General features: G+C 32.7%; 1 protein-coding gene across 2 annotated transcripts in view; it reads right to left on the bottom strand.

Moving 5' to 3' along the window:
• LOC143222208 (cGMP-inhibited 3',5'-cyclic phosphodiesterase 3A-like) overlaps positions 1 to 27,561 on the bottom strand; it is a 247,057-nt gene that overhangs the window by 5,877 nt on the left and 213,619 nt on the right. Inside the window, exons 5-13 of one of the 2 annotated variants that reach the window (XM_076448338.1) lie at positions 25,851 to 26,015; positions 23,186 to 23,297; positions 19,841 to 19,963; positions 14,511 to 14,692; positions 5,818 to 6,021; positions 5,197 to 5,358; positions 3,501 to 3,681; positions 677 to 760; positions 218 to 480 (exon numbers count right to left, since the gene is read on the bottom strand). In XM_076448338.1, coding sequence (XP_076304453.1) covers positions 218 to 480; positions 677 to 760; positions 3,501 to 3,681; positions 5,197 to 5,358; positions 5,818 to 6,021; positions 14,511 to 14,692; positions 19,841 to 19,963; positions 23,186 to 23,297; positions 25,851 to 26,015 — 1,476 coding nt within the window. The remainder of the gene's footprint in view (positions 1 to 217; positions 481 to 676; positions 761 to 3,500; positions 3,682 to 5,196; positions 5,359 to 5,817; positions 6,022 to 14,510; positions 14,693 to 19,840; positions 19,964 to 23,185; positions 23,298 to 25,850; positions 26,016 to 27,561) is intronic. The other variant, XM_076448339.1, reaches the window with a different exon arrangement.

Genomic DNA, 27,561 nt, shown 5'->3' with positions numbered 1-27,561 from the left:
GTCAAACTTATTGGGAATTCTTTAATTTCCTATAGAATTCAGCTTTTAAATATTTTCTTTAAAAATAAATAAGACAATGTACCCGACAATGTCTTTTAGGTTGTCTTAAATTCGGTGTTGCCCTTAGACGTTTAGGGTCCTTTCTGTACACCCCCTTTGTATTACATTAGTATCGTGTTCGAAACTTATTATATTCAGTAGATGACAATTTTTTTACCCTAGACATTGAGTTGGAAGATGTCTGACGAACTTCTTCGTGAATAGTTTCCATTTCATCCGAGAGAGAGCATTCTTCTGCAGTGGAAGAATCGTCTTCTTCATCTTTTTTGACTGTAACAGATTCTGCATCTTCTGTACAACGATTCTCTTCTTTTAGAATATTCACCCAGTGTTCATAGTTCTCTTGTAAATGAATGGTTTGGAGGCAGTTCACTATTTTAGGCTTCAACTGAGGAGCATGATGGCGCTCAGTGGAGGTACCTAAGCAGGTAAGGAATAAGTCTAGAAAAATTTCAAACGGTCCGTTGTGTTTCGTCATGATGTGAAAATAATAATAATAATTCGCCATCTATTGCTATGAAAATTTAACTTATTACCATTACTGAAGGTCTTATATTTTTATAACAGTATATATTACTGTGCTAAGAGCTGAGTACAAATATTTATTTACTCTTACCAGTTCCATCGCCCCTATCAGTCACTTTGTCACTGATATTTTTACATTCGGACTCTTCTATACGGTCAGCGTCTTCAGATACAACTATTGGATATATAAAATTGAATGAAATGTTTTTAGTCTATTTTTTATAAAAAAATTATAAGTGGTTGTTATCATGGAGTTTCATGTAAAGTTACACTAGGATTATGGTGAACTAACAGAATAGAAGGAAGGAAGTCAATAGTAGTGACCAACATCTTTTGTCAAACCAGATACTGGGGTTTATTTGTCAATATTATGGCGCACCCACGACTTCAATGTTCGAAGAGCGTTACTTTTTTCAGCAATGAAACGTGAATTTGAACTTTCGGATTCACAGTCCGAAAACACTGACTACTAGGCCATATTTGACACAAATAGAAGTAAACATATGACTATCATTAATGCTAATAATAGAATGTAGTAGAATTGAGCTATATTCTAATTAATTTTAATTGTGTTACTCAATATCAAACAGAAGCAGTTGATATAAAAACAATAACAATCAAAATGTTTTTAAAAGTATTCAGAGGTTTAATAAAAGCTTTTCAAAAACGTTGTACTATTGACTGCAAGATAAAAAGACAGGACAAGTCCAAATTTTCAACACATTGATTCAATCAAATTAAACAAGTTTGTACAGAACTCTTAACTGATATACAATAGTTTTGTTAAACACTTTGATACTTAAAAAAAAACAAAAACATAACATTTCGGTGTGAGTTAATAAATAAAAAAACGTAATATTTACCTTTATTGGTAACTTTGTTGGTAAATCACATAATACACAAAGATCGTACAGTCGAACAAAATGTTAAACGACACGAAAATAAAATTTGTACATTAGAGGGTTTCCTGTATAATAAATATTTTGTGACATTCCTGTAACGTGATCCCCACTAGCACAGCGGTATGTCTGCGGACTTACACTACTAGAAACCGTCAGTTTCCTTATTATCTGGGCTACGCTCACCACGGATAGCCAACTGTGTAGCTTTGTGCTTAATTACAAATAATCAATCAATGCACCGTTTTCCACAAGCTTAAATATCGCTCAGTAAATTTGAAACGCATAAAAATAGTATCAAGTTTAAGTTATACAGCATTTTTGTACATTTTGGTGAACTAATTAAGCTCAACAATTTAGAATATATTAGTTCTCTTACTTGGTAACAATGGCTCTGTGTGAAAACTGTCGTCAGTGCGGAATTGTTCAATAAAACTTCAGAACAATATAAGCATGCGTTAGCTATTTCTCCAGAAAATAAATCTTGGCGCGCAGATAATAAGGAAATGGAAGTAAATGTGTAATAACTTACACGAAGTATATAAAATAATAAGTATCTTTATCATCCGGTAACCATTATGGGGCTGGGGTTGTTCAGCGTGCCAAGGAAGGAAAAGTCTAAAGTTCGAGCCCGAAATATGCATTTGAATACAATTCGCTACTTCAGATATGGGCGTGTTGATAATGATATTCAGTTGTGCTAATTTAAGAGTTAACCGTGTATGTGACGAATGTTTATCGATTGCTGCTCTAAATTAGAAAACGTTGTGTATTAATTTTGGGCTTCTGACCAGATATATTAACCCATGTGTAGATAAAGTGGTGTTCGCGATGAAAATACCAAATACTAATATGGATCACATTAATTACCTGCCTTACATATGCTATTACTATAAAATATTTTATAAGTAAAACGTATAATATTTACTACGAAATAAAATAAGAGCAAACTTATCACACCTTTCACTCTTTTTTTTTTTTGGGGGGGGGGTAATGTCAAATAAATTTTGCCATTCTGTTAGCAGAATGGTCGAAGTAAGTATAACTTGTGAAATAAGAGAGCATTCCAGAAGTAGTAGGTTAGTAGATCCAAGCAGCATACATATTCTGAATGTAGTCAACCAAAATAACCTATCAATTGGACAAGCACTGAATTTAAAGCTTAGTAGTTTCAATAATTCTGCGTTTTTAAACTATTCGCTGTGCATTTTATACTAATTGTTTTAAGTTTTTTTTCTACTAATTAAATACAGTTCTATGAACGCATTTAAACTTACTTTATGTAGTTATAAACAGCTCGTGAAGCTTAAAGGAATGTTTTAGTTTTAAAATATTACCACTTTGGAAAACCAAGAGAGGGTTACCAGATCCAATCCGTTTAACAAAAATGCACATGTAAAGCAAGCGAAACTTAAGCATTTATTTAATATAAGAAAAACGTTAATGCACAACAATTTTAAGCAAGTCGATGGATTTTTTCATAATTGTTTTCTTGTCTTTAAAACCACAACGAACTGGAAGAAACATTGGAAAAAGGAGAATAAAAGTGAGCACATAGTGGTGTCAAGCAGGATTGGATTTCAACAGGGTTTAGGGTCTGATGTAATATCAACGTTTGAATGAGTGTAATTGACGGTTTTAGATGACCCCCGCTAGTGCAGCGGTATATTTCCGGATTTACAACGCTAAAATCAGGGGTTCGATTCCCCTCAGTGGGCTGAGCAGATAACCCTTTTTAGTGATTTTGCTGTAAGAAATGATTCTACTAATAAGCTAGATAAAAGATGTTGGATCATATTTCTCTCTGGAATGAGCATAATTTCATTGCCAAAGATTTAAGATTGAACAGACTTTATCCTCTAGTTTGATAATTAAATTTCCGGAAACAACACATTCACTGTTGACCTCGATATTTTATAGAATCAGTGTAAAACACCGTTTGCTATTTAAGTCATCCTTTGTTCGTCTGTAAACAAGGATATTTTTACCAGAGTAATTTTTTTTTTCTCTACATACCTTCATATTCGTTGTCGGAACATTTCATCCAATGACCTGGAAGAAGACCTGCCTCTCCATACGCATTACATAATGGCGCCACTAAATGGTTGATGAATGATTCTTGAAGCTTAGCCAGTTGCGCGTTATGCCTATCCATGAATGGTGAAATAGGGAGGCCTAAACTGGCTTCTTCATCACCCTGTTACCAAAACAAAACAAAAATGAGAAATTAGTGTTTCTTATTTGAAGTTTGCATTACAAATCCAGAATTGTTATACATGTAATGTAAGAAATAAAATAATAATTCAGAAGTGATTATATGCTTTTTATTAGTTAATCAGAGAACGAAGTTTTACAATGGATTGGATCCATTTAACTATTTATAAATAGTTAAATAATTGATAATTATTCAATTATCAAAATTGGATGATTGATAACGTACCGGTTAATTACAACAAAATCATACTTTGTTTTACTTGTGTGTGAAAACACTTTTCCGACTTGCTTAGAAACTATGCAAAATTTGTGTAATACTACTTCCATAGTAAGGTTGACTGTGGTCTAGTGGTTGATGTGTCCGACTGTGAATCCAAGAAAAAATGGTTCGCAAACCGTTGCCTCAAAAACTTCCTTCGCATTTGGGGCTGTGAGAGCAATATAAAAGTGACTGAAATCTCACTATTCGGCCACTCAGAAACATAGCTAAATCGTTGGCAGTGGGTGCTATTGACTAATCGCTTTTACTCGAGTGTATCTGTTCAAAATTAGGGATATGTACAGTATTTGTACACAGTATTCTTCAAAATTTAAACTAACACTGCCTTACCATTACACCAATCAAAACCGTCTAAAGTAAAAACTAATACAATTGTATCATTGTGCAAGTCCATCAAGTACTATATAAAATAGTGCTTTATCATTGCACTTATCAATACTGTTTGTAACATAATAAACACTACTTTACCATTACATCTACTACATTATAATAATATTTGTAGAATAATATTTTCAATTATTCTTGAAAGGGTAGTACGTTTTTAAGAAATATATAATTTTCAGTTGAACTCAATGAAACTCGTTGATTATTTTGTGGAGGAAACATCTTCAAATAAATCTAAATCATGCGAATAATATAAACCAATATTTCTTAACTACCAGTCGTAAATTATAATGGCTTTTTGTTATATTTGCATCTTAGTGGTCCGCGACAGTTTAAGGAGGCAGCGAGCTGGTTCCTGCTATCGAAGAGTTTAAGAAACGTTGGTATAAACTGTTTGAAATTTCTTCTGAAGAAAAGTATTGACAGTTCGAACTTAAAAAAAAAAAACATTTTTAATTAGATTTAGATTTTCACAGAGGACTTCAAAAACTACATTACACTGTCTCTAAAACGACAGTATATCACTCAGAAAAACAACACTGACAGCTCACAATATGTTTTATTATTGATACATTTTTAACATTTAAAGCTTAAAATACCTGACCATTCAAAATACTGTACGTTTATCATATATTACATATACAATTATCTTATAAGTTTATGCTTTTTATTATTTATATTTGTTTCAATAATACTTTGTTGTTATTTTTTGTTACTAACAATATATTCACCTGTTTCCCTTTATACAAACGAGACTCAAGAGGAAAGTCTTCTCAACTCCTATGTAATCATTGTTGTCCACCTATAATTTCTTAAAATTCATTCTTACCGTACCTGCTCATAGAATTCTTCTGCTATTCGATTCGTCCACTGTACATGGATATCATGTCTCTTGCAGGGACCATTAATGTCTGCTAGTTTTATACACATCTCCATTGTAAGTAGTCGGTCTGTTTCAGACAACCAATTTAAACCAGGAGCATCAACATCGTTAACCTCAAACATGGAATGAAATAAAATATATTTACTAAAATATGACTGATACATATCGTAACTGACAGCATTTGATTTATTGTCAGAAACAATGTATTCAGATTTCATAGTTTAAAAAATTATACATGCTTATATTTAAAACAAAACACGCCAAACAAATAAAAAGAATCGCAACGTTCTGAAAACTGTATCTAACAAACTCAAGAATTATTGCAATGATCAACCGTAGGATAAACTGTTCTCGTTATATAATCAAATTATTTTTCTGTTAATAATCAAATATATTAAAAATCAGTAAGTTAATTGGACATAGTGTATAATAAACCAATGATGTATTTCATGTATGTTAACATAACACAGTTTATGTCGTTGTGTTAAAATATTTAACAATCTTTTTCTAACAGCTAGGATTTGTATAGTTTTTTTCTTCAAATGGAACCAAGAATTTTATGCAAAACATACTTTGGCATTAAACTCTGCTAAAATCTCGAAATGTCTCTTCAAATCGGTGGCAAGAATATTTTCTATTATAAGAAAACGGAACCTTTTGAACTCGGCCTTATCTAAGTGACACAGCCAATGATATTCAGGTCTGGACAGGAATAGACTCCATGCGGCTGCAGCATGATGGTTTTCAAGCACTGAACGATCATTATAGAGCACCGCCTGGTGAGGACGAAAAGAAACTTTGTACATTAATATTTGTTATTATTGTTGAATAAGAGCAATCTTTAAATTAATTTATAATCGAATTTTCATTTTTGATAGTTATTTATTCATACATATATATACTTACCGATATATTAGAAACCAATTTATAGAACACTATTTATTTGCATAAAGAGGCACTGCGTATTGTTTAATGTGCTTGCTTCAGAGATACAGTTAAGTTTGAATGGTTTCTCATCTATTATTGTACCTTTCGACTTATACTTTTAATAACAAGAATATACTAAAGTAAATAAAAATAAAGCAAGTAAGTTTTGAATAAAACTGAATAATAAAATAGACTTAAAAAGGCCAATTCATAATAAATTGCAAAGCTGGGCAATGCCATAATTTCCAACATCGTGAAATAAAATACGTCTAAAGCAACGCCCATGAGGGCTAAATTGTGTCTTGAATGTCATACTACCTTCTCACACACTGGCTGATCAATTCCTTCCAGGAGAAAAAGATTAGTGAAAAAAACTACGACCACTACTGAGTCTTGCAAGGTAACTTCTCGTTATCATCAATGTATAAACTAGATAGCCAGTCAGTTATCGTAGGCTTCATTTGGAAGAGTTTATTGAGCCATTGATTATTCTAAACCGCCTGAAATTGGTACGAAACTTTACCTATATATATGTAATATGCAAATGTTGGACATTACCAGTGAAGGTCGATCTGATAAACTCATCCTCCCAACATAGTGAAATGGCCAAGAATGGAGAAAAAAACTAGTTGGTAGAGGTGACAAACGTGAAATGAGCCAGTTGGTTGTGAATATTGGCGAGAGAACTGAGTAAATGATTACAGAGCCTTCCACGAACTGAGTTCAGTATGCGTAGAAGAATTAGTGTACCACTTATGTCGCATATGATCCTGAACAAATAACATTACATACACTCAGTAGCGAATAATAATCCGTAGAATTAAGAAAATCCCACAGATTCAGTTGATCTTGAGCAAATCCAGTATGGAAGGAAGGTTTTAAGTGCGTTCAGTAAACAGAAGTGAACACGTCCTATTTGGAGTACCACACTTATTCAAGTTAGTGAGAGAAAGATCTGTGTAAGATAGTTTAACCTTATTTCTGAGCCCCATCTACTGTAATTTGTAACAGTCAGAGGTCTATCATGCATGAGAGTAATGTGAAAAACATGTCGGTGTGGTAGGAATGATAAGTAAGCTGTACTGACAACATTATCTGCCACTGTCTCCACAAAACCAATAACAGATGGCATAAGGAAGGTTTACGCTCTGAGAGAGAGAGGGAGAAATGAAGAAGGATGGCCTTCTCCAGCTTCAATCTTGATATATCAGTTGGGTAGAGTTAACAAAATCTCTCTGAGAATGATGGGAATATGATCGTTATTCACTACTCAAGAAAAAAAAGGAAAAAGACAAGACGGACAGATTTATGGCAGTGCACGTCTGACCCTGACATGGAAGTAATTATACATACCGTTGTTGAAATGAGAGCGAGATTCGTGAGCAGACGCTCTGTAAATATACCTTTCCCAAAAACACTATCACCATCCTAGAGTGGGTATTGCTTATTTAAGCCTCCTAAAGTAAGAAATGGAGATGACAACTGTGTAAACAGGTTGCCATTGACAGATTTATCGATTTTTTTCTTCTGATGAGTTAGCCAATGGAAACAGCCTCCAGCGGTAGAGCAGTGGGACAAAGTGGGGACATATCTCTTTATTGGACTGTCCGTAAAGAAAGACTGAGTCTTAATATAAGATAAAAGATTCTGTTTGGATACATATTATAAATGCGTGTACAAAAAAAAGCTCTGTTTCAGTACCAGCGCGACAAGTTAGCACATTTCACTCTAAATGATATTATTTATGGTCATAAGATATTGCATATACTTCTATCCTCCAACATAGGACAAGATAGCAAGTAAAAGACATGTGATTACTTGCAGATAATACAGCAAGATTTAGACGTATAGAAGGCATTATCGCGATCCTTACTATCGCAACAGGTACATTTATAAGAATCACAACAAACCTATTACTTTACATTTGCAGGTAGGCGAGGAAAAGTAAAACTACGATAAGGACAAGGATCCTGATTGGATCATATTTATTTCTATTTCTACAAACAGAAATTTGCTGGAGTGGGGCTCTGATATTTCCTGTGAGAAAGAGTTTCCTCCTCCGTGGTGTCGTAAAGAATGGTCACAGCAAACATTCTTCTGGAGGAGTTTAGGATGTTATGGTAGTTGCATTGGCGAAAAATCAGTTTACTACAGTCTTGTCTAGATATTTCAGTTAAAATATTTTGCTAGAAACTTTAAACTGGTCCAGAGGGGCCAGAAAAATTTCTAAGAAAAGTAACATTTAACCAAAACTCTTGTAAGTGAAGCGTTACATGAAAATTGATGTGTGAAAAATGAAGCAGTATGGTCAATGTGAGACCTTTTCCAGGCCTAAATAGAAATTTTAATGCTTGAAATATGAATAAAAAGTTACAATTTAAAATCCACCAACTTTACTCACCAAATAGTTCTACAAGAGACGTGAAACCCTGTCAAAAGAAGAATTTTAAAGCTACTTTAAAGATTCCTGAGTATTATAGCCAATAATCAGTATACAGATTAAGGACGTCCGAGGTTATTGACCAGTTAAACAAACGCTAAGTGAGTCAGTCATCCCATAGCCTCCAATTTACAATCATTAGTAAGTTAAGTCCAAAGATGTGTGTTTTGTCGTGAATCAAACACTACTCATACACGAGGAGTCTGTCCTTTCACTGGTAACCACGCACGGTAAACATATGGAAAATATTCACTGCACGAGCAAATTCCTACCTGAGATGTTCAATCACCACGCCAAATAATCCCCAATCATGGGTGAAAATTGTTATTGAATACTGTAGGTTTCATAAAATGTTGACAATGACGAACTACTAATACGAACATTGCAACAGGTTTTTTGTTTCAAGTTCATTTAATGTGTGGTGATGACTAATAAATACCTTACGGTTCTAATGTGTATAAAAGAACGTTTTTCTTATTATAAATATTTAGTTGTATTATTACAGAGCTTATAGTCATACCATCTCATACTACTTTATGCCAAGCATCACATACTGTAAATTATGTGTAGGTCCGTTCTGAAATTATAATGGAAGTTTTATACAAATAGCTCTTGAAATACTGTGCGCGTGACGGCTGGTGTATAACATTTTAATATTATTATTTGTGTTACAGTGAGATCTCGGAGTTATTTACTTCTGATTACTGCCTTAAAGAGAACCCAACTACATTCGATGCACACAGGATAACTTCACATTTTTCTAAATTTATTTCTTGCGACACATTCGATTTTGTTGTGACTGTAGTTGTTTTTGCACTTCATAGAAAGATAAAGTATATTAATATATATGTTAATTTAATAGAGTTCCGCTTGAAATGAAAGTTTTGATGGAAAAAAATATCATACAACATATACTTATGTTTAATCTGAATGTTAGCTTATCATAATAACAACGGTTTAGAAAAATAAAATATAGAGTAGCAATATTTTACCCTGAAACACTACTTAGCTTTCTGATGTCATGTTTGGAGAATGTTACTATTCTAATATTAACGATGAAATCAACAAAATAAAACAACACTTCATCGACATCAACAAATTTCCTCGAAAAACCGTGGAAAAAATTATAGCACATACATAGACCAACAACAAACAAACAACAATAAATCCCAAGATACAACAAACTACAAAACCTTATACTGCTGCATACCATATGTTCCTGACATCAGCGGAAAAAAAACCAACATTTGGAAAAAAAAACTTATAGCATAATACAATATTCCAGTAAACACCAAATATATTCAAAAACCATGTACAAAACTAAAGTCCATACTATGTAAAAACTACTCTGATAAACACAACACCAACATAATTTATAAAATACAATGCGACAACTGCCACGACTTCTATATTGGAGAAACAAATAGAAAAATGGAAACTAGACTCAAAGAACAGAAAAAAACACATTCACACGTTTTCGAATACTGCAAATCAAATAAACACAACATAGCCATAGAAAACATCCAGATATTAAGTAGGGAAAGAAATATAAACAAACACAAAATCAAAGAAGTCTTACTTATACAACAACTAAAACCAAAATTAAACCAATATAAAAGAACACCTTTATACCTATACTAATTAATAACCTAATATCCAACTGCAACGCCCCTTAAAATTCCGTACTCGTTTATACTCTCGTCCCTAATATATGTGTCCGGCAACGGTCAGTTGCACTCTCTTTGTTAACCTGAAGATCACCTAGGAAGGTCGAAACGTTGTTTTCTCCTTATGAATAAAAGTGTTAATACCAATATTATCCGTGCTGAGATGCATATTCTAATATTAGTACCTAGTCAACAAAAAAAGTTGCAATTTAATGAAAGCAAAAAAGGTTTACCATAAAATAACATTAAAAGTGTATTGTGTAATGCCACAAAAATATGATATACCATGCTAATGGTTTGTAGCTATGAAATGGGGTCGTTAAATTTTATTCATTAATGAGATTCACATGACCTTAACAATTTTATTAAATGTTTAAAAATAAAACTAGTATTTCTTTTGTTAACCATAATTTATAACCAAATGGATCACCGTGTTTCATTACGATTTTGATATAATGGTGTTGAAGTGCTCAAATATTCCTTTTTTCTGATATACTGCTATCTTCAGTCAAAATGAACAACTTTTAGAAAACCGTCAGAACTTCAAATATATTTTTAAAAATTTGTTAGTACATTTAACCATTATTTTTGTCAAATTCACATTTGTTTGTATGGTAAGATCGACACTAAATATGATGATACAGATAAAAAGGAAGTGCGAGCTGTTAAGCTTCTAATTAAATTAACTCTTTTGTTTTCTACTGGATTGTTCTCTGGGATGAATGGTCATAAGACTGTTTTTATTAATAATTCACATCACCCTACACAACCAGTTTATTACGCTTTATTAAGCTTTAGGATGTTACTTACAATATGCATGTTTTACATATCTCTGTTCACTATTATAATGGCTTTGAAGCCTTTTATGCATATCGTATCATATATATATGAGTAAAAACAAAATAAGTTTAAATTGCACAATCTAATACAAAAGAAATAAAAGCGAAAAATATGTAAGGCAGCTATCAAAGATATAACTTGGCAAAAGTTAATTGCAGCAGGAGCCCCCAGAAAGCATTGGGAGTTTCTGTACTGAAAATTAAAGTGAAAAATATACGTACTGGCTGGTGCTTCAATGACATGTATCCCATGTCTATCTATGATTTATGACTAGTTGTGAGTATCGTAGCAATTCTAATAAAAAAACAAATAAAAACTAAAAACAGGTTTATACATCTTGTCCACATTTATAATTTAAATAAGAACGGACATCCGACCATAATTCTAAAGATAAAATGAACATTGCAGTGATGTAATTATACAGCCCTCCTATTAATATATTTGAATATAACAGTATCTCAATCTCCCGGCCTGGCATGGCCAAGCGCGTAAGGCGTGCGACTCGTAACCCGAGGGTCGCGGGTTCGCGCCCGCGTCGCGCTACACATGCTCGCCCTCCCAGCCGTGGGGACGTATAATGTGACGGTCAATCCCACTATTCGTTGGTAAAAGAGTAGCCCAAGAGTTGGCGGTGGGTGGTGATGACTAGCTGCCTTCCCTCTAGTCTTACACTGCTAAATTAGGGACGGCTAGCACAGATAGTCCTCGAGTAGCTTTGTGCGAAATTCCAAAAACAAAAAACAAGCTCAATCTCCACTCTTAGAAATGAAGTAAATTCAAATCACATATTAGAAAATAGAAATTTAGAACTAATTTGCAATAAATCAGCTCAGTCACTTCCCATCTTCATGTGTTTAATATATGTTGGAGTAACTGGGAAAAACACAACTAGTTGATGTTAGTTTCTTCAAGCTCATTTGTTTCTATCATCAAAATGTGTTCATTGATAGTAAAGGGTGACCCCCGGTATTGCTATTTTAAAAAAATATGACATTGATCTACCATCGCTAAACTAAAGGAATAAATTTATTTAATGAAAGACGTGAATAAATCTTGATATTTTTCTAATAAATTATGATATTTATTTTTAAGAATCTAGAACATTCGATACTTTATCTAACCTAAAAACCATCAAAGTATAATATCTCTGTCCCTAATTCAATATTTACTTGAGAAAATGAAAACTATTATTGAAAAAAAAATCTATTTGTGATCCAATCATTCTTTAAATGAGGTGGAATGTGAATAACACGAAAGCTACGTTCACGTCTTTTATCAAATATGGACACTTAGACATTTTCATTAGTAAAGCAATATTTAAATCTTGATCATGTTAAGCATATTCAGTGTTATTAGTGCGTCGTGTACTCTGTTCTGGATGATAAATTGAAGAAAAAGTCTGAACAATAGTTAAATTATTAATATATACCAAATCACCAATATAATATACACTAAATTTGTACTTTTTAGAAGTACAGCACTGTTTTAAGAAACGGTTCGTAGACGAATAAATTTATTTTACCAAAATTACTTGAACTTAGCTTCCATTAAAATGTCAATTTATTTTTTATTTATTTGTTTGTTGAAAATAATAAAATTATTAAAATGAAAAAAAATTCTGAAAATATTTTTATACCAATGTAATATAATTTAAAAATAAATTAATTAGTAATTTAAATCTTTAAGTCAAATAAGGCTAGTTTGATAAATAAAGTAGTGATGTCAAACATAAATATAAAAGAAACTGAAATAAATTCATATAGAGCCTGAGTAGTTCGTTCATTTGTTTTGAATTAAGCATAAAGTTACACAATGTATTATCTGTGGTCTGCCCACCACAGGTATCGAAACCCGGTTTTCAGAATACCGCTGTGCCACTGGGGGGGGGGGAATGAATGGCCATTACTGATAATCCTTCAATAGTTAGCCAAGTGATTAAGTGGCTCGACTCCTAATCTTAGGGTGGCAGGTTCGAATTCCTGTCGCACCAAACATGCTCACCTTTTCAGCCATGGGGGTGTTATAACATGACAGTCGATCTTACTATTATTTGGTGAAAGAGTAGCCCAAGAGTTGGCTGTAGGTCACCACCTACAGTTGTATTTCCTCTAGTCTAGTCTAATTTACACTGCTAAATAAGGGACGGTTAGCGCAGATAGCTCTTGTGTAGCTTTGCGCAAAATTCAAAACAAACCAATAATTTGTGATGACGAGAAAACCCACATGTAGAAAAAATTATATATTTAAAAACGGCTTTCTCTATCCATACCAGCCGTTTTTAAATATATAATTTTCAAAACAAACCAAGCTGCCACTCTCCGATTATTTCACTAACAATTGAATGCATTATCTCTTAAAAGTTGTCAATCCAAAAATGTGGCATTATGAATTACAAGAGAATTTGGCCAAGAAAAAAGCGAAGGAGCTATCGCTATATTTGAAACTTTCCATAGCAAATTAATTATTGTATGTAATAAGCTCAGATACGCCGCCATATTGTACACTCGTGTTTCACAATGTTTTTCTTATATAAATTTTATCTTATGAACAACGGGTTCTCATTGATGTACATAAAAAAACAAAAGAAGTAAAGACGTTATATCAGTATTTCTGAGTCAAAATGTGATGACGACTAGTTCAAGTGTCAGTGTAGTAATCGGAGAGCGGCGGTATAAAACGAGTGAATTATTTGGGTAAAGCTTAAACCTTTTCATTTAGTAACTACATGCTCGAAAATATTCAGTAAACTACTACATATCAGTAACTTTCACTGTAGACGTCATATATAAAGTGTTGAGCTAAATACGAAGTACTAACAAGAAATTTATTCTTAGTTTTATTTTTGCTTTTATGTAAAATGTATTAATTACTTGTATGTATATCACGCTAAGAAATTTGTCCTACTTGTGAAGCATAAACCAATATCTAAGTTGTTATGAAACAAGCAAGTAACACAGAAATTCGGTATTAGCTATCATTTAATATTGAAGTAAGAAGTTATTTCGAAGGTTAATCCAACTTCACTGCCATACATTAGGAATGGAGGGACAATTTTACTCTGAAATTCAAACTAAAACAGCCATAAATAATGCTAAACAAACCACAGTCTCTCCACTGCGGTGTAATAACTTAAACATCCATCTAAATATAAACAGTTTTATAACAAAACCAAAACTAAGTCAATCATAACCACCATTAAGCATAATATTGAATAACTTATGTTCAATGTCTCTTGGATTTATTATACATCGGACAATTATATTGACAATAGATGTAAATGTAAGAGACACTAGCAATGTTATTTACTCTAAATACTAGATGCATTTCTCATCTACGAAAATCAAGTACCATGAAACGCTCGAACAATACAAAGAACTCTTCTAATACCAACCTGTGGTGCAAAAGTTGAAACTAAGAATGCATTCGTCCTGCCTGGATGATCATAATCGTGCATGGCAGCTGCTGTATAAAGCGCCATCAATTCCAGTGCGGGAAAATTAGCTCCAACTATGCCATAAGTGTCATCTACTACAAAACGGGTGCTGTAGTTAGACGTTCCACAATCGCCGGGATCTTTTGCGAAAAATATACAAGCATAAAACATTGGCGGAAATGTGACCATGTGAAAGACATTTAACTAGATAATACTTAATACTTTCTGAAAGTAGGATAAAATATTATCTTTAATTTCTTTTGTAAGTGTTTTTGATCAGATCTAATTAAGTTTTAGTTCATTTTAGTTTAATAGGCTGGAGAATTATAGATATTTCTAAAAGTTGTGAATGTTCCAGTGATTTAAGATAACTTATACCCAAAAATTAGGAATTCTGGCAACATGGTAAAGATATAATCTGTGTTGCAGATGTACATTAGAAAATGAAGGTTAGAAATACAAGTAATTTCCGGTTTCACAATAAAAAAGTCACGTGTGTTTATTGATTAAAAAAGCCAAACTTAGAAGAAGTTTTACATGAAATTAAATGCCTCATAATAGTTCTGAGCAAGAAACTGTGAATTTGATATTTTGTTACTATATTTATCATTGTGACCATTTTTGTTTTGGTCTGATGAAGTAAAGAGCGTCTCTTTTTTTGTCTTAAGTTTCTGGATGTTTAATATACAACGACATAAGATGCTTTTATATTTATTTTTTTGGAAGATGTAGTACTGAAGAACATTCCAACCAATGACTAAACGATATTTTTCTATGATGATAACATGATAAATTTGACTTTGAAACGCTCGGCGAAATACTTGAACACACATTTAAGAGTGAAAGGATTAAAAATGAAAGCCACTGAAAATAAAATCCAATGCAAAGTTTCATGATGTGAGTAAAGGCAGTCAACTGGTCCAGCAGTCACATGTGATTTCTTAGATGAAACAAGAATAGGATCCATTACTGAAAGCTATAATTAGATATGTTAATTAAAAGTAAAAAACTGTGGAATACAGAGAAGAAAAATTTCAACTTGTATTAAAAGTGATACAAGACTGAAGTGAGCTCATCTAAATATGTCAAGCTAAATATAATTTATTTAATGTAGAAGTTACTTAGGAGGATCATTGAAAAACACTAACACAAAAACAAGAAGCGACTTTGATATAGATACTGAATGTTATTATAAATTATCAAAAATCTGTTATAAAACTGGTTTTACTGGTCCAAGTTTAAATGCAATACGACAATACGGTATTAGCGTTGTACTGTTTTATCCAAGATGACTCAAGACGATTTCAAAGCAAAGAAGCAATACTTAACTGAATTTACTCCACTGAAATGCCACGGACAAAGTAGAATCATTATCTATAACAATTACATTCTGGTTTTCTCTGTTATTTTACGAAATAAACGAACTTGAAGAGCAGTCTTATCAATGTATACTTCACAGTTTAGCGTCAGATTAGCAAAATTAATTTAATAATGAAATTCCTGCGATGAAGTAATTCGTGATGACGAGAAACCCACTTGAATTAAAAATGTATCTCATGAAGGCTGGTATGGGTATTAAAACTTTTATTAAAATAAAGTAGAGAAAATGTTTCGACCTTCTTAGGTCATCTTCAGGTTAACGAAGAACATACAACTGACCGTTGCCGGGTGCATGTCTTAGGGACAAGAGTGTAAACGGGTACAGGATTGTAGGAGACGTTGCAGTATATGTTACGTTATTGATTACTATAGGTATAAAGGTGTTATAACTTACACCAACCACCATACTGGTACAGATTAGTTGACGATACAATTGTTGGATTCACATCTACAGAACACACACTTAGTTTTTTCAACCACGTTAACTCTATACACCCCAACATTAAGTTCACCTTTGAACAGGAAAAACTAACCAAATAGCATTTCTCAATCTCAAGATCACTAGAACTGATACACGATTCAAAACAGAAATCCACAGAAAAATCATCCGTACTGGATTATACATTCCCTGCGACTCAGTACATGAAACAAAACAAAAAATCAACATATTAAGAAGCCAAGTAAACACAGCCACAAAACTATGCTCACCATATAAAATTAACAATAAAATCAACAAAATAAAACAACACTTCATAACATCAACAAATTTTCTCAAAACAACCGTAGAAAATATCATACGCTTGTTTGTTTGTTTTTTTAATTTCGCACAAAGCTACTCGAGGGCTATCTGTGCTAGCCGTCGCTAATATAGTAGTGTAAGACTAGAGAAAAGGCAGCTAGTCATCACCACCCACAGCCAACTCTTGGGCTAGCCTTTTACCAACAAATAGTGGGATTGACCGTGACATTATAACGCCCCCCAAGGCTGAAAGGGCGAGCATGTTTGGCGCAACGGGGATGCGAACCCGCGACCCTCACATTATGGGTCGCACGTCTTAACATGCTTGGCCATGCCGAGCCTATATCATACGCACACACCTAAACCAACAACAAACAAAACAATAAATCCCAAAATACAACAAACTACAAAACCTTATACTGCTGCATATCATATGTTCCCGACTTCAGCGAAAAAATAACCAACATTTGGAAAACTTATAACAATACACAACATTTTAGTAAACAACAAATATATTCAAAAACCAGGTTCAAAACTAAAGTCCATACTATTTAAAAACTACATTGACAAACATAACACCAACATTATTTATAAAATACAATGCAACAACTGCCACGACTTCTATATTGGAGAAACAAGCAGAAAAATGAAAACTGGATTCAAAGAACAGAAAAAAACACATTCACACGTTTTTGAACACTACAAATCAAATAAAAACAACATAACCATAGAAAACATTCAGATATTAAGTAGGAAAACAAATATAAACAAACGCAAAATCAAAGAAGTCCTACTTATACAACAACTAAAATCAAAATTAAACCAATATAAAGGAACACCTTTATACCTATACTAATTAATAATCTAACATCCAACTGCAACGCCCCCTACAATGTCGTACCCTAAGACATGTTCGGCAACGGTCACTTTTAAACTCTATCTTTGTTAACCTGAAGATGACCTAGGAAGGTTGAAACATTGTTCTCTCTTTATCAATAAAAGTGTTAATACCCATACCAGTCGTTCTGAGATACATAATTCTAATTTATTGATATTCAGATAAGGAGAAAAGGTTTTTTCAATTGTGAGGTTAAATGTAAGAAATTGTTGATGCAATTTTCAGTGGCAAATAAACTTTTGGAATACAAGTGGTCATAAAGAAATTTCGTGTATCTATGGATTTTGGCCTGAAGCTAGACACTGGAATTATAGTTAAATCAAACCTGTGGCAAGGCCTCCGAGTTGTGAGATACAAAATGAAAATGTCTGATTTTCGAAAAAAGATAGATACAAACGTTTATTATTACTCATATCTAAATTCCTAAAAATAAAAGAATATAAAAATGAGATGGTTGTAGGAAGAAATTCGACGATTCCAAAGTTGAGAAGACTGATTGTATATGATACCAGTGTTAGTTATATAATACTGAAAGAAAAGCTGCTGGTGTGGCTTTAATACTATAGTTTCTTCATGCCAAGATATGAAGTTCTGATATTAAAAAGCATCTTATTTGGTTTGTCGTCAAGTTTTTTTGAGCAAGGGATAAAATATCTGCACGTCTTATGACTCAGACAAAACAAAGACATAAAATTGAAACGGGGTATCTGATCTGCCACAGTCATTTCAAGGTGGATTTTCTAAACTGGTGAGTACACGAAATGAGAACAAAGAACCTTTAGAAAGTGTATTCTGAAAGAGAGTTTGGCACTCTCTTGCAAACCTAAAGATGACCTAAAGAGATCGAAACGTTGTTATGTACTTTATTTTAATTAAAGTTTTAACACCCATACCAGCCGTCTTGAGAATACATTTTTACTTCAAGTGGGTTTCTTGTGATCATGAACCTTTGGAAAAACTAAAGTGTATATTATGTGTATGGTGATGTATGTCTTTCACTTACAATAGTGAGCCTATATTTTATATGAGATGAAGAAATTTAATCATTTATGCCATTAATTTATTCTCCTGAAAGATTTCCTCTAGACTTTAGGGAAATTCAGAGGTCATACTTTGAGTTCTTTTTATATTGGATTGCCATGGCTATGATATATTTATATTTGTTCCATCTCAGTTTATAAATTCAACTTCTAAAAAACTTAGAGTTATAATGAAAAACAAGTTGTATTGTGATTTAACATAAACTGTGTTAATCAAAGATAAAATTACCTGAAATTAAAATATAAATCTTTCTGTTTGTTTGTTGTGACTGATAAAGCTACATAATGGGCTCTCTGTGTTGTGCCAACCATGGTATCAAAACACGATCTTTAGTGTTATAATCCTTCAGAGGTACCGCTGAACAATCAGTGTAATAAATCAAGAGGTCATAGCTCTGACTTGATAATTTGGTTTGATTAGAATTCCGCGCAAGGGTACAGTGAAAGACGAAAGGAAAAGCAGCTAATCATCACAATCTACAGCCAATTCTTGGGCTACGCCTTTGCCAAGAAATAATGAGATTGAACATAATATTATAATGCCCCGAAAGATGAAAGGGTAAACATGTTTGGTGAGGTGGGGATTCTATCCTTCATCTTGTGAGTCAAGTGCCCTAACCATCTGGCCATGTTGAGCCGATGGAGTAGTAAAAGTTTTGTTAACTCTCCCAGAAATTTCAACAAACCTAATAGTCTCTTTGCGTAGACTTCATATACTGTATGATAAAAAAAAATACGAATGTCTTGTTTCCAGTACTTCACATTTAATTGACTTACATTTTCATCTTTTAGTTAAATCAATTTTTTTACATTTTTATATACAGAAAAGTATTTTTTATAATTTCTTACTGTAATTAGTTTCACTGCAGCAAAAAAAAAATCGTAGTGTATACAGAAGCTGAGATCAATGGGACAGTTGGTTGTCGTATTTTTGCCTACCTAACTTTTCAAACTTAAAGTATAACATCAAAACAAATATTTTGTAAATTTTCACACATATATAGAGTAGAATATTGCTCAATTAAAAGAAAATACTTAAATAAGCTTGTTTTATTTTTCATATAAAATACATTTTTCAGATTGAAACGATAAACTTACAACATCGTGGTAGTGCACGCCAGGATGGGACGTAGTAATAAAAATCAAAGTAGAGTACGATCTGTAAACGTTTGGGTTTTACTCACATAAAAACTCAAAATATAGCATGTTAACCCGAAATAAGTATACTTACTTAAAGTTTTGTGTAAGGGTGAATCTGTGAATTCTGATGGAATTTGTACGAAACCAGGAACAGGCTGTGAAGTGAGGTAGTAAACACCATGTAATACATCAGCTGCATGCATGGAATTGTGATCTAAACAGTGGTTAAATATGACTATTAGTACTTATTATCAGTTTTTTAGCTACTATTAAAAACATATAAAAACAGTGCAGTAAATAATACAATCAGGGAAGTAGCTTCTAACAAATTTATTTTTAACATAAATAGATATATATATACTTTGACATAATAACATGCTTAATACTATGTATTCTGTATTTAGACCTTACGATCCACAACATAACAATTAGGAAATTCAAACAATAGGAAACATGGTCATTCAAGATCGAAATGTCGAAATTCCACTATGGGAAATAAATTAATATATTTTAAAGTAATTGTTTCACACTTGCTAAACACGTAAGGTTGATGTATAACTACGGTTTTCCGTGGCACAAGCGGATGAAAACGGTCACACAGGTACATTGGGTGTTAACTCTTAGCTACCCATTGCTATACACATTAAAAATGTATATTGTGAAACAACTGGAGCAAAGTTTATTGCCTAAGGAAACGCCAACAATTAGCGAGCAAGCTTTGAAATCACACACTTTCCGCATTCCAATATAAAATGCATATATAATAGCCAAATGTTTCTCTATATGTAACGTTCTGTGCCATCTGAACAAATAACCGTAAAAAAGAATATATATATTTATCAAAATACTTCTTTTAAAGAGTGCATTACAGGAAAGTTATTACGTTTCTTGCTATTGTTAAAACATCAACATTCATCAATCTGAGTAAAAAACAAATTATTAAGAACAATTTTTTGTAGGATGATTTCACGAAAAATAACGGTACTTCTTCCGGCGACTCATTGAAATAAATATCTTAAAGAAAGAAATACGAACAAAAAAATCCGCATAAAAGAGGAACGTGATTGAGTATGTCCTTGTTATTGTTCGGCTTATAAATATATTTATATTTTCATGTCAGTAGCATATATATACATGGAATTAGATATCTTCCCTTTAACATTTCTTATAGAATTAATAATTCTTAAAAAGTGCTCACTTCGATATCAGTTTTTTCTTATGCACAGAAAATGACAAGGAAAGGTGGCATCAATCGGACGACATCCTCGCGACTACTTAGCGAACTTAAACGATCTATTGTGCTGGATGCACTCATTGTATCGAAACTCAATTATTGTTGCCAAAAATGCATTGCAGTGAGTGCTCATTTAAAAATACAACCGACATAATTGTCCTTAGTGAGAAAATGCATGAATGACAAAAGATCGTTAGTTGTAAACGGACCACTAGACAACCTTATTGCATATATGCTCTAATCCAAGAGATTAGAGTAATTGCACATTTTATAATTATTTTTCATTATTTTTAGAAAAAAAACTGCTATTAAATTGTTTAAGAGGCATCTGTTAATATAATATGAAGCATAGTCGATTTATAGTGATTCAGCCACAATAAATGAAATCTATATTTCCCCTACTAATTTTATATCCAAACTAAATTTTGATTATATAAATTTTCCAAAGCAGTTAACAACTGGATTTAAAAGCATGAATTATGAAAAAATGTACTGGCTACTGGTTATCATTTCGTTAGTTGCATTTTTGTATGTTTGTTTATTTCAATATTGGCATCCACTTGTCTGTGGCTGCACGAAAAAGAAAAACACTTATTTTTGAAGTCGGTTTTAGTCTTTGCTTTAGCAACATATTTTCACCACTTTCTCTTTGAGGTTTATTATTTTATTATATACAATTACTGAAACTCAGAAAAGTTATCACTCAGTGATAAAATCCAGTATAAATAATAATTGTTTTTAAGACGTCGTTATATTGTAATAAACTAAAATTATCATAACTGCTTAACATTTTTACAGATATTGTCTTCACAGTTTTATTTTTTGTGGTTTGAAAATTATGTTTTACACTAAAAACTAGAAAGAGAGAGTAAGGCACTTTCTTAACACAATACAGTTTCAACGTGGACACCTTAACATGCAATATGAGGATACGTAATGAAATGGGTAGTTAATTATCGGTTTCGACTGCTACGCAGAAACAACTTAACTTCGCTACAATACAATATGTTTTTGTTTGATTTGTTTTGAACTAGCCGTCTCTTATTTAGCTACAAACTACTAGAGGGTTTTTTGTTTGTTTGTTTGTTTTGGAATTTCGCACAAAGCTACTCGAGGGCTATCTGTGCTAGCCGTCCCTAATTTAGCAGTGTAAGACCAGAGGGAAGGCAGCTAGTCATCACCACCCACCGCCAACTCTTGGGCTACTCTTTTACCAACGAATAGTGGGATTGACCGTCACACTATAACGCCCCCACGGCTGGGAGGGCGAGCATGTTTGGCGCGACTCGGGCGCGAACCAGCGACCCTCAGATTACGAAGTGCACGCCTTAACGCGCTAGGCCATGCCAAGCCTACTACTAGAGGGAAAGCATCTAGTCATCACCACCTAAAGCCAACTCGTGGGCTACTATTTTATCAACCTATAGTGGGATTAACCGTAATGTTATAATGCCTACACAGCTGATAGGGCAAGCATGTTTGGTGGAATGGGGGCTTGACCTCGTGACACGCATATTGCGAACTAAGCACTCTAAACACCAGTCCTTGTCAGGCCACGATATAGTGAAAATCGGTCACATCTGATTTCAAAGTGTTAACTAATACTCATGACCCATACATTTCTCCCTAGTGTACACAAGTCGGGGATGATTACTTGTTTGTTTGTTTGAAGTTAATCACAAAGCTACAGAAGGGTCTATCAGTTCTCTGCTCACCATGGTATCGAAACTCGGCTTTTAACGGTGTGAGTACGCAGATGTATCGCTGTGTCACTGGAAGCAGAACGATTACATTGTATACAGTGTTACCAGCAAAAATAAATACATGAGTCTTTGATATGGTTGCACTTGACTTAGAGGTGAGCACATTCGTATTGAAATCTAAGGATTCATGGTTCACAAGTTGTTTCTAAAAACGCGATAAATATACTGTTTGGAACCATTGGTGCTCTTAATGGTCAAATCCCATTATTAAATTAAAAGCTGACAGCGGGCGCTGGTGTAAAGTGGTTATACTATAGTGTCTAGCGATTAAAAATCAAGATCGGATGTATGCAGACAGCATTTGTGCACCTTTGTACAAAAATTCTAAAACAGGTATAAACAACAAAACGTTTGTCTATGAATTGTTAAGATAGTAAAACCTAAAAATAAACACAGAAACATACATACATAGAGACAGTAACATGAGAACCATACTTACATGGCTTGTCTTTATAGCCAATTTCCAAAGCTCGAAAATAATTAAGAAACTCTTCTATGGGGATACGAAAAGCTTGAAATAATCCAGCTTCCAAGAAAACTTTGTAACACATCTAAAGAGTTAGAAAAGAGCCAGATGAAATAAATCACCACTGTACAGCTGACCAGATAAAACAGTCAGAAACCGTCATTTTGATTAATTAGAATAACTCCTGCTTTCCTTATCGACTGTAAGTTTGAAAATAAAACTGCATGAAATAATATCTAAGGAATAAAAACACTATTGTCTGGAAAAAGCTAGAATTTTAACTTTATATATATATATATATATGTGTGTGTGTAGATTACTTTCATTGACAGTTAAGCATTCATTTTCTTAATATAAAGGTGTAAAAGTTCATGATGTTATTCGATTCTAAAATTACTTTATTGTAATAACGCCTAGTGTGTGAGATTCACGCAGATCATGAGAAAAAAAAAACTAAAATGTAATAAGAGCGATGGTATGAAAATTCCCGGAAGGTATTTGAAAATGCTATACTTTAATAATGGCTACATTGTGAAGTCCATGCAAGGCATTTAAAAACACTATATTGCAGTACTATATTACACTTATTATATGTGTGCAACTTTATGCATTTCATTAGGGAACGCAACAATGTAAAAAGAGGCTGGATGTAACAATTCACTGAGGGCATTTAAAAATGCTATATGGTAATAAGGATTAGGATGTGTTAAATAATGAGAAATTTCCAGGAAATATTATGCTATAGTAAACGTAAGTTTTTGAGTTAACGCTTGTTTTTTTACCAACACAGATATTTCAATGTCAGACATTCCCTCATAAAAGTATAACACCAAGCAAAAAAAGCAAAATGTTCAAGCGAACCATTTTATAAAATTAAATGTTATACTTTGATAACCTTGAAACAGAAAAATAAAAATGCACAACATGGATCGAATGCTTTCTATAAATTCGTTTTGTTTGTCTGGATAATTATCTCAGACTAATAGGGCTTAATACAGTTCCGTTCAATTTTTCCGTTATTTTTGGCTACTATTTTACCAACTAAAAGCGAGATTGATCGTAATTTAATCACTACCTTGTGGCTGAAAGCGAGAGCATACTTGGTGTGACCAGAATCCGAGTCCGCACCCTAACCACCAGGCCATGCCGGGCATTTAGTCGTAGCTTCCCATTTTACACATGTAAATTATTACTTTTTTTGCTATGCAATGTCTTTTTGATTTAAATGTATATGTAGTTAAACATAAGGTCACACAGAAAGTAAATTGAAGAAGTTATTATAAAAATTATGAATGACAAAATTACAGTATCTACCACTTGTGAATCTGATATAGGTATTGTGATGGATTTAATGTTATATATCTATTTTAATACTGATGCTTGTTTAAGTCAAATATATACCTAAAAAATGTACATAACGTTTACTGTTAAACTTATATTACGGAATTTCCGCTTATCTGCTGAAAGTGTAGAAGATTCTGAGGGTAAGAATCAATAATGTACTCGTGTATGAAAACACCAGTGTATCGTCTATATTTTGCCTAAACTGAAATTTCTAAAATATCTCTTCAAGCTTATAAATACATTCAATATGACGCGACAAGAGCCAGTACATATATGATATGTTATTGGTTTGTTGTAGTTGGTGTACTGTAAGTCTAAAATCTAAAACTGTGATTAATGCTTATCAACCGGAAACATCATATTCAACTAGGAACATTTATAGATTTCGAACATTACAAACCATTTAACTTCAGCAGATTCACATCGAACATTAGTACTTCTACGAAAACATTACATAACTTCATTGGTCAAATAACTTGGCGTGTGGCCGGCGAAGAAAGAATAATGAAGAGCTCCCTGATAAATAAATTGTATCAACTCGAAATTAATTCGCTCATCATGAACCCTCCACAAGATATCAAGGAAGTTCCACACCAGAGAAATGACTTAATATTGTTTGTAAAACTTTTGCATATAGATCATTATTTGTAATCATCATCATTCTAAATTATGTTATTGTTTGTATATTATAATATATTTGTATTAAAAAATAAAAGTAAAAAATAAAAATACTTGCAAGTGGCAAGTATCATAGATTTGAAACGTATCAATATTAAATTAACTTCTAAGTCTAAATTACAATTTAACTCAGTTTCAGACTATTTGGAATTTTAATACCAAACATAATTGTATGCAGACATATTTAGGTGTGAACTTAAAACTTATAAACAGTATAGACTAAAAACTTCGTTTAACAATAGGACACACGTACATTAAGGCACTGTTAAGATAAAAACCATATATTTCAATATATTAATTGGATCGAATTTCGATTTGTACATAAAGGAAAATACAGGCTTAAGTCATAAAACTAAAAAACTTATTACAAGAAAACGTTTCCTATAGTAGTTACCTTAGGTTTAGAAAACCTCATTAAGCAGGTGCTCCACTTAACTAGAATATAAACTTCTAATTGTGTGTTTTTAAGAAAATAATCAAGTATGAAAAGCCTAAGGCTGGATGGATAGTGAATTACATAAGAGAATTAAAAATATCGTCTACTTCCCGAAACACACGGACTGTTTCATTGTTACAAAGGTTTTAAAGGACATTATATTAAACGGTAAATCCACACCTGACTAAGAATACAATTTCCCGCCTGCTGTTGGAGTTCAAAAATCGGATAATCCCAGTCGTTTATACAATTCAGCAGCTGATCGGAATGTAAGGATTCACGATCGTACCGCACTTCGCCGACAAAGATTCCGGGGAGGGATTCCTCAATAGAAAAAGTAGGAGACTAGAGAGGGAAAATAGAAATGTAATAATATCTGAAGCTAATAGAGAAATAATCGTTGTTGTTTCTTGTAAACAATAATTCCGCATATAGCTGAAATATTAGTCTCTTTTTATAAATACCACAAAATCTCATGCCACTTTAACATGAATTAAGAAATGTAAATATCACATAAATGGTAACCCAGCGTAAAAAATATGAAATGTGAGAATTCCCTAGAAAAAAAACAACAACACTTGCATTTGAAAGCTATCGTAGAGGTTATCTAATATGAAAACAATATACTGAACTATAAAATACTATGGTATCAGTTTTAAGTCATATAGGATGTTTATTTGTATAAAATATACTTATCCTATCCTGGTTTTGTAATAGCAGTTCGTGGTGTAAAATATTAAATATGTGTGATTAACTTATACTTGGTTGTTGTTTGTTATTAAACAGAAAGCTACACAAAGAGCTACCTGTGCTGTGCCCATCATGGGTATTGAAACCCGATTTCTAGCAGTATAAGTCCGTAGACGTACGTTGTGCCACTGATTGTTTTTTATCTTTGGAATCTCCAAAACATAAAACTAGCTCAGTGTTAGCCATATCTAATAAACGTACCTTGAAAGTTAAAAAAGTCTGTCGACGTAGCTTGTAATACAGTGAATTTTGTTTAATAATCTCACCTTTTGAAATTTTAAGATTTTTCACAGCAGTTTTCAAACTAAAATTGCTTATCGTACCTTTAATCATATTTGGTCAAGAACTGTGGTGCCTAAACTTCTTTCTTAAGAAAGACAAATCTACCAAAACTTACTTTAAAAGCTTTTTATCCTAAACGATTATCTGACCGTACAACCAATATCAGAGATTGAAAATTAGAAAGAAAAAAACAAATCGTTCTTAATTCACGCTATTCTATATGTTGTGGGACATCAAGTACTTACTCTAACTATCATTTCTTAACTGAGACAAGTACTTACCCTAACTATCATTTCTTAACTGAGACAAGTACTTACTCTAACTATCATTTCTTAACTGAGACAAGAACTTACTCTAACTATCATTTCTTAACTGAGACAAGTACTTACTCTATTTATCATTTCTTAAATGAAACAAGAAAACGATTGCTTGTATAATCATTTTAAATCTTAATTAAAACGTTTTACCAGTACGAAACGGGAATTTTATCTTGAAATAATCTTTAATGTTACCTTTTTTCTTATTAAAGACCAACTGTTTTACTTTCTACTTTCCTATATAATTTATAGGTATATATGAGATGACTATAATGCCACCTTTAGCGTAAAAGTACGCGTTATTTTTTTGTTCATGCGTACTGGCATTCGTGTATGAAGAGGAGTGTTCGAACACACAACCCGAAGATTGCACCTTAATCATCAGACCGTGCTACGCCAATTTCGATAAATTCCAGTTGAAAATTATCTAAACAACAAAGTTCAAGACTTTCAAAATGTATTTTGATGGTAGCCTCCTAAACGCGTGGAATATTACCATAAGTACAATAGTAATTATGGCAGGAATGGGGCGGATACACAAT

The sequence above is a fragment of the Tachypleus tridentatus genome, chromosome 8 (genome assembly GCF_004210375.1).
Source record: "Tachypleus tridentatus isolate NWPU-2018 chromosome 8, ASM421037v1, whole genome shotgun sequence".
NCBI classification, from domain to species: Eukaryota; Metazoa; Arthropoda; class Merostomata; order Xiphosura; family Limulidae; genus Tachypleus; species Tachypleus tridentatus.
The sequence above is the reverse complement of the archived record's forward strand: the minus strand, read 5'-3'. Positions and strand labels throughout refer to the sequence as shown.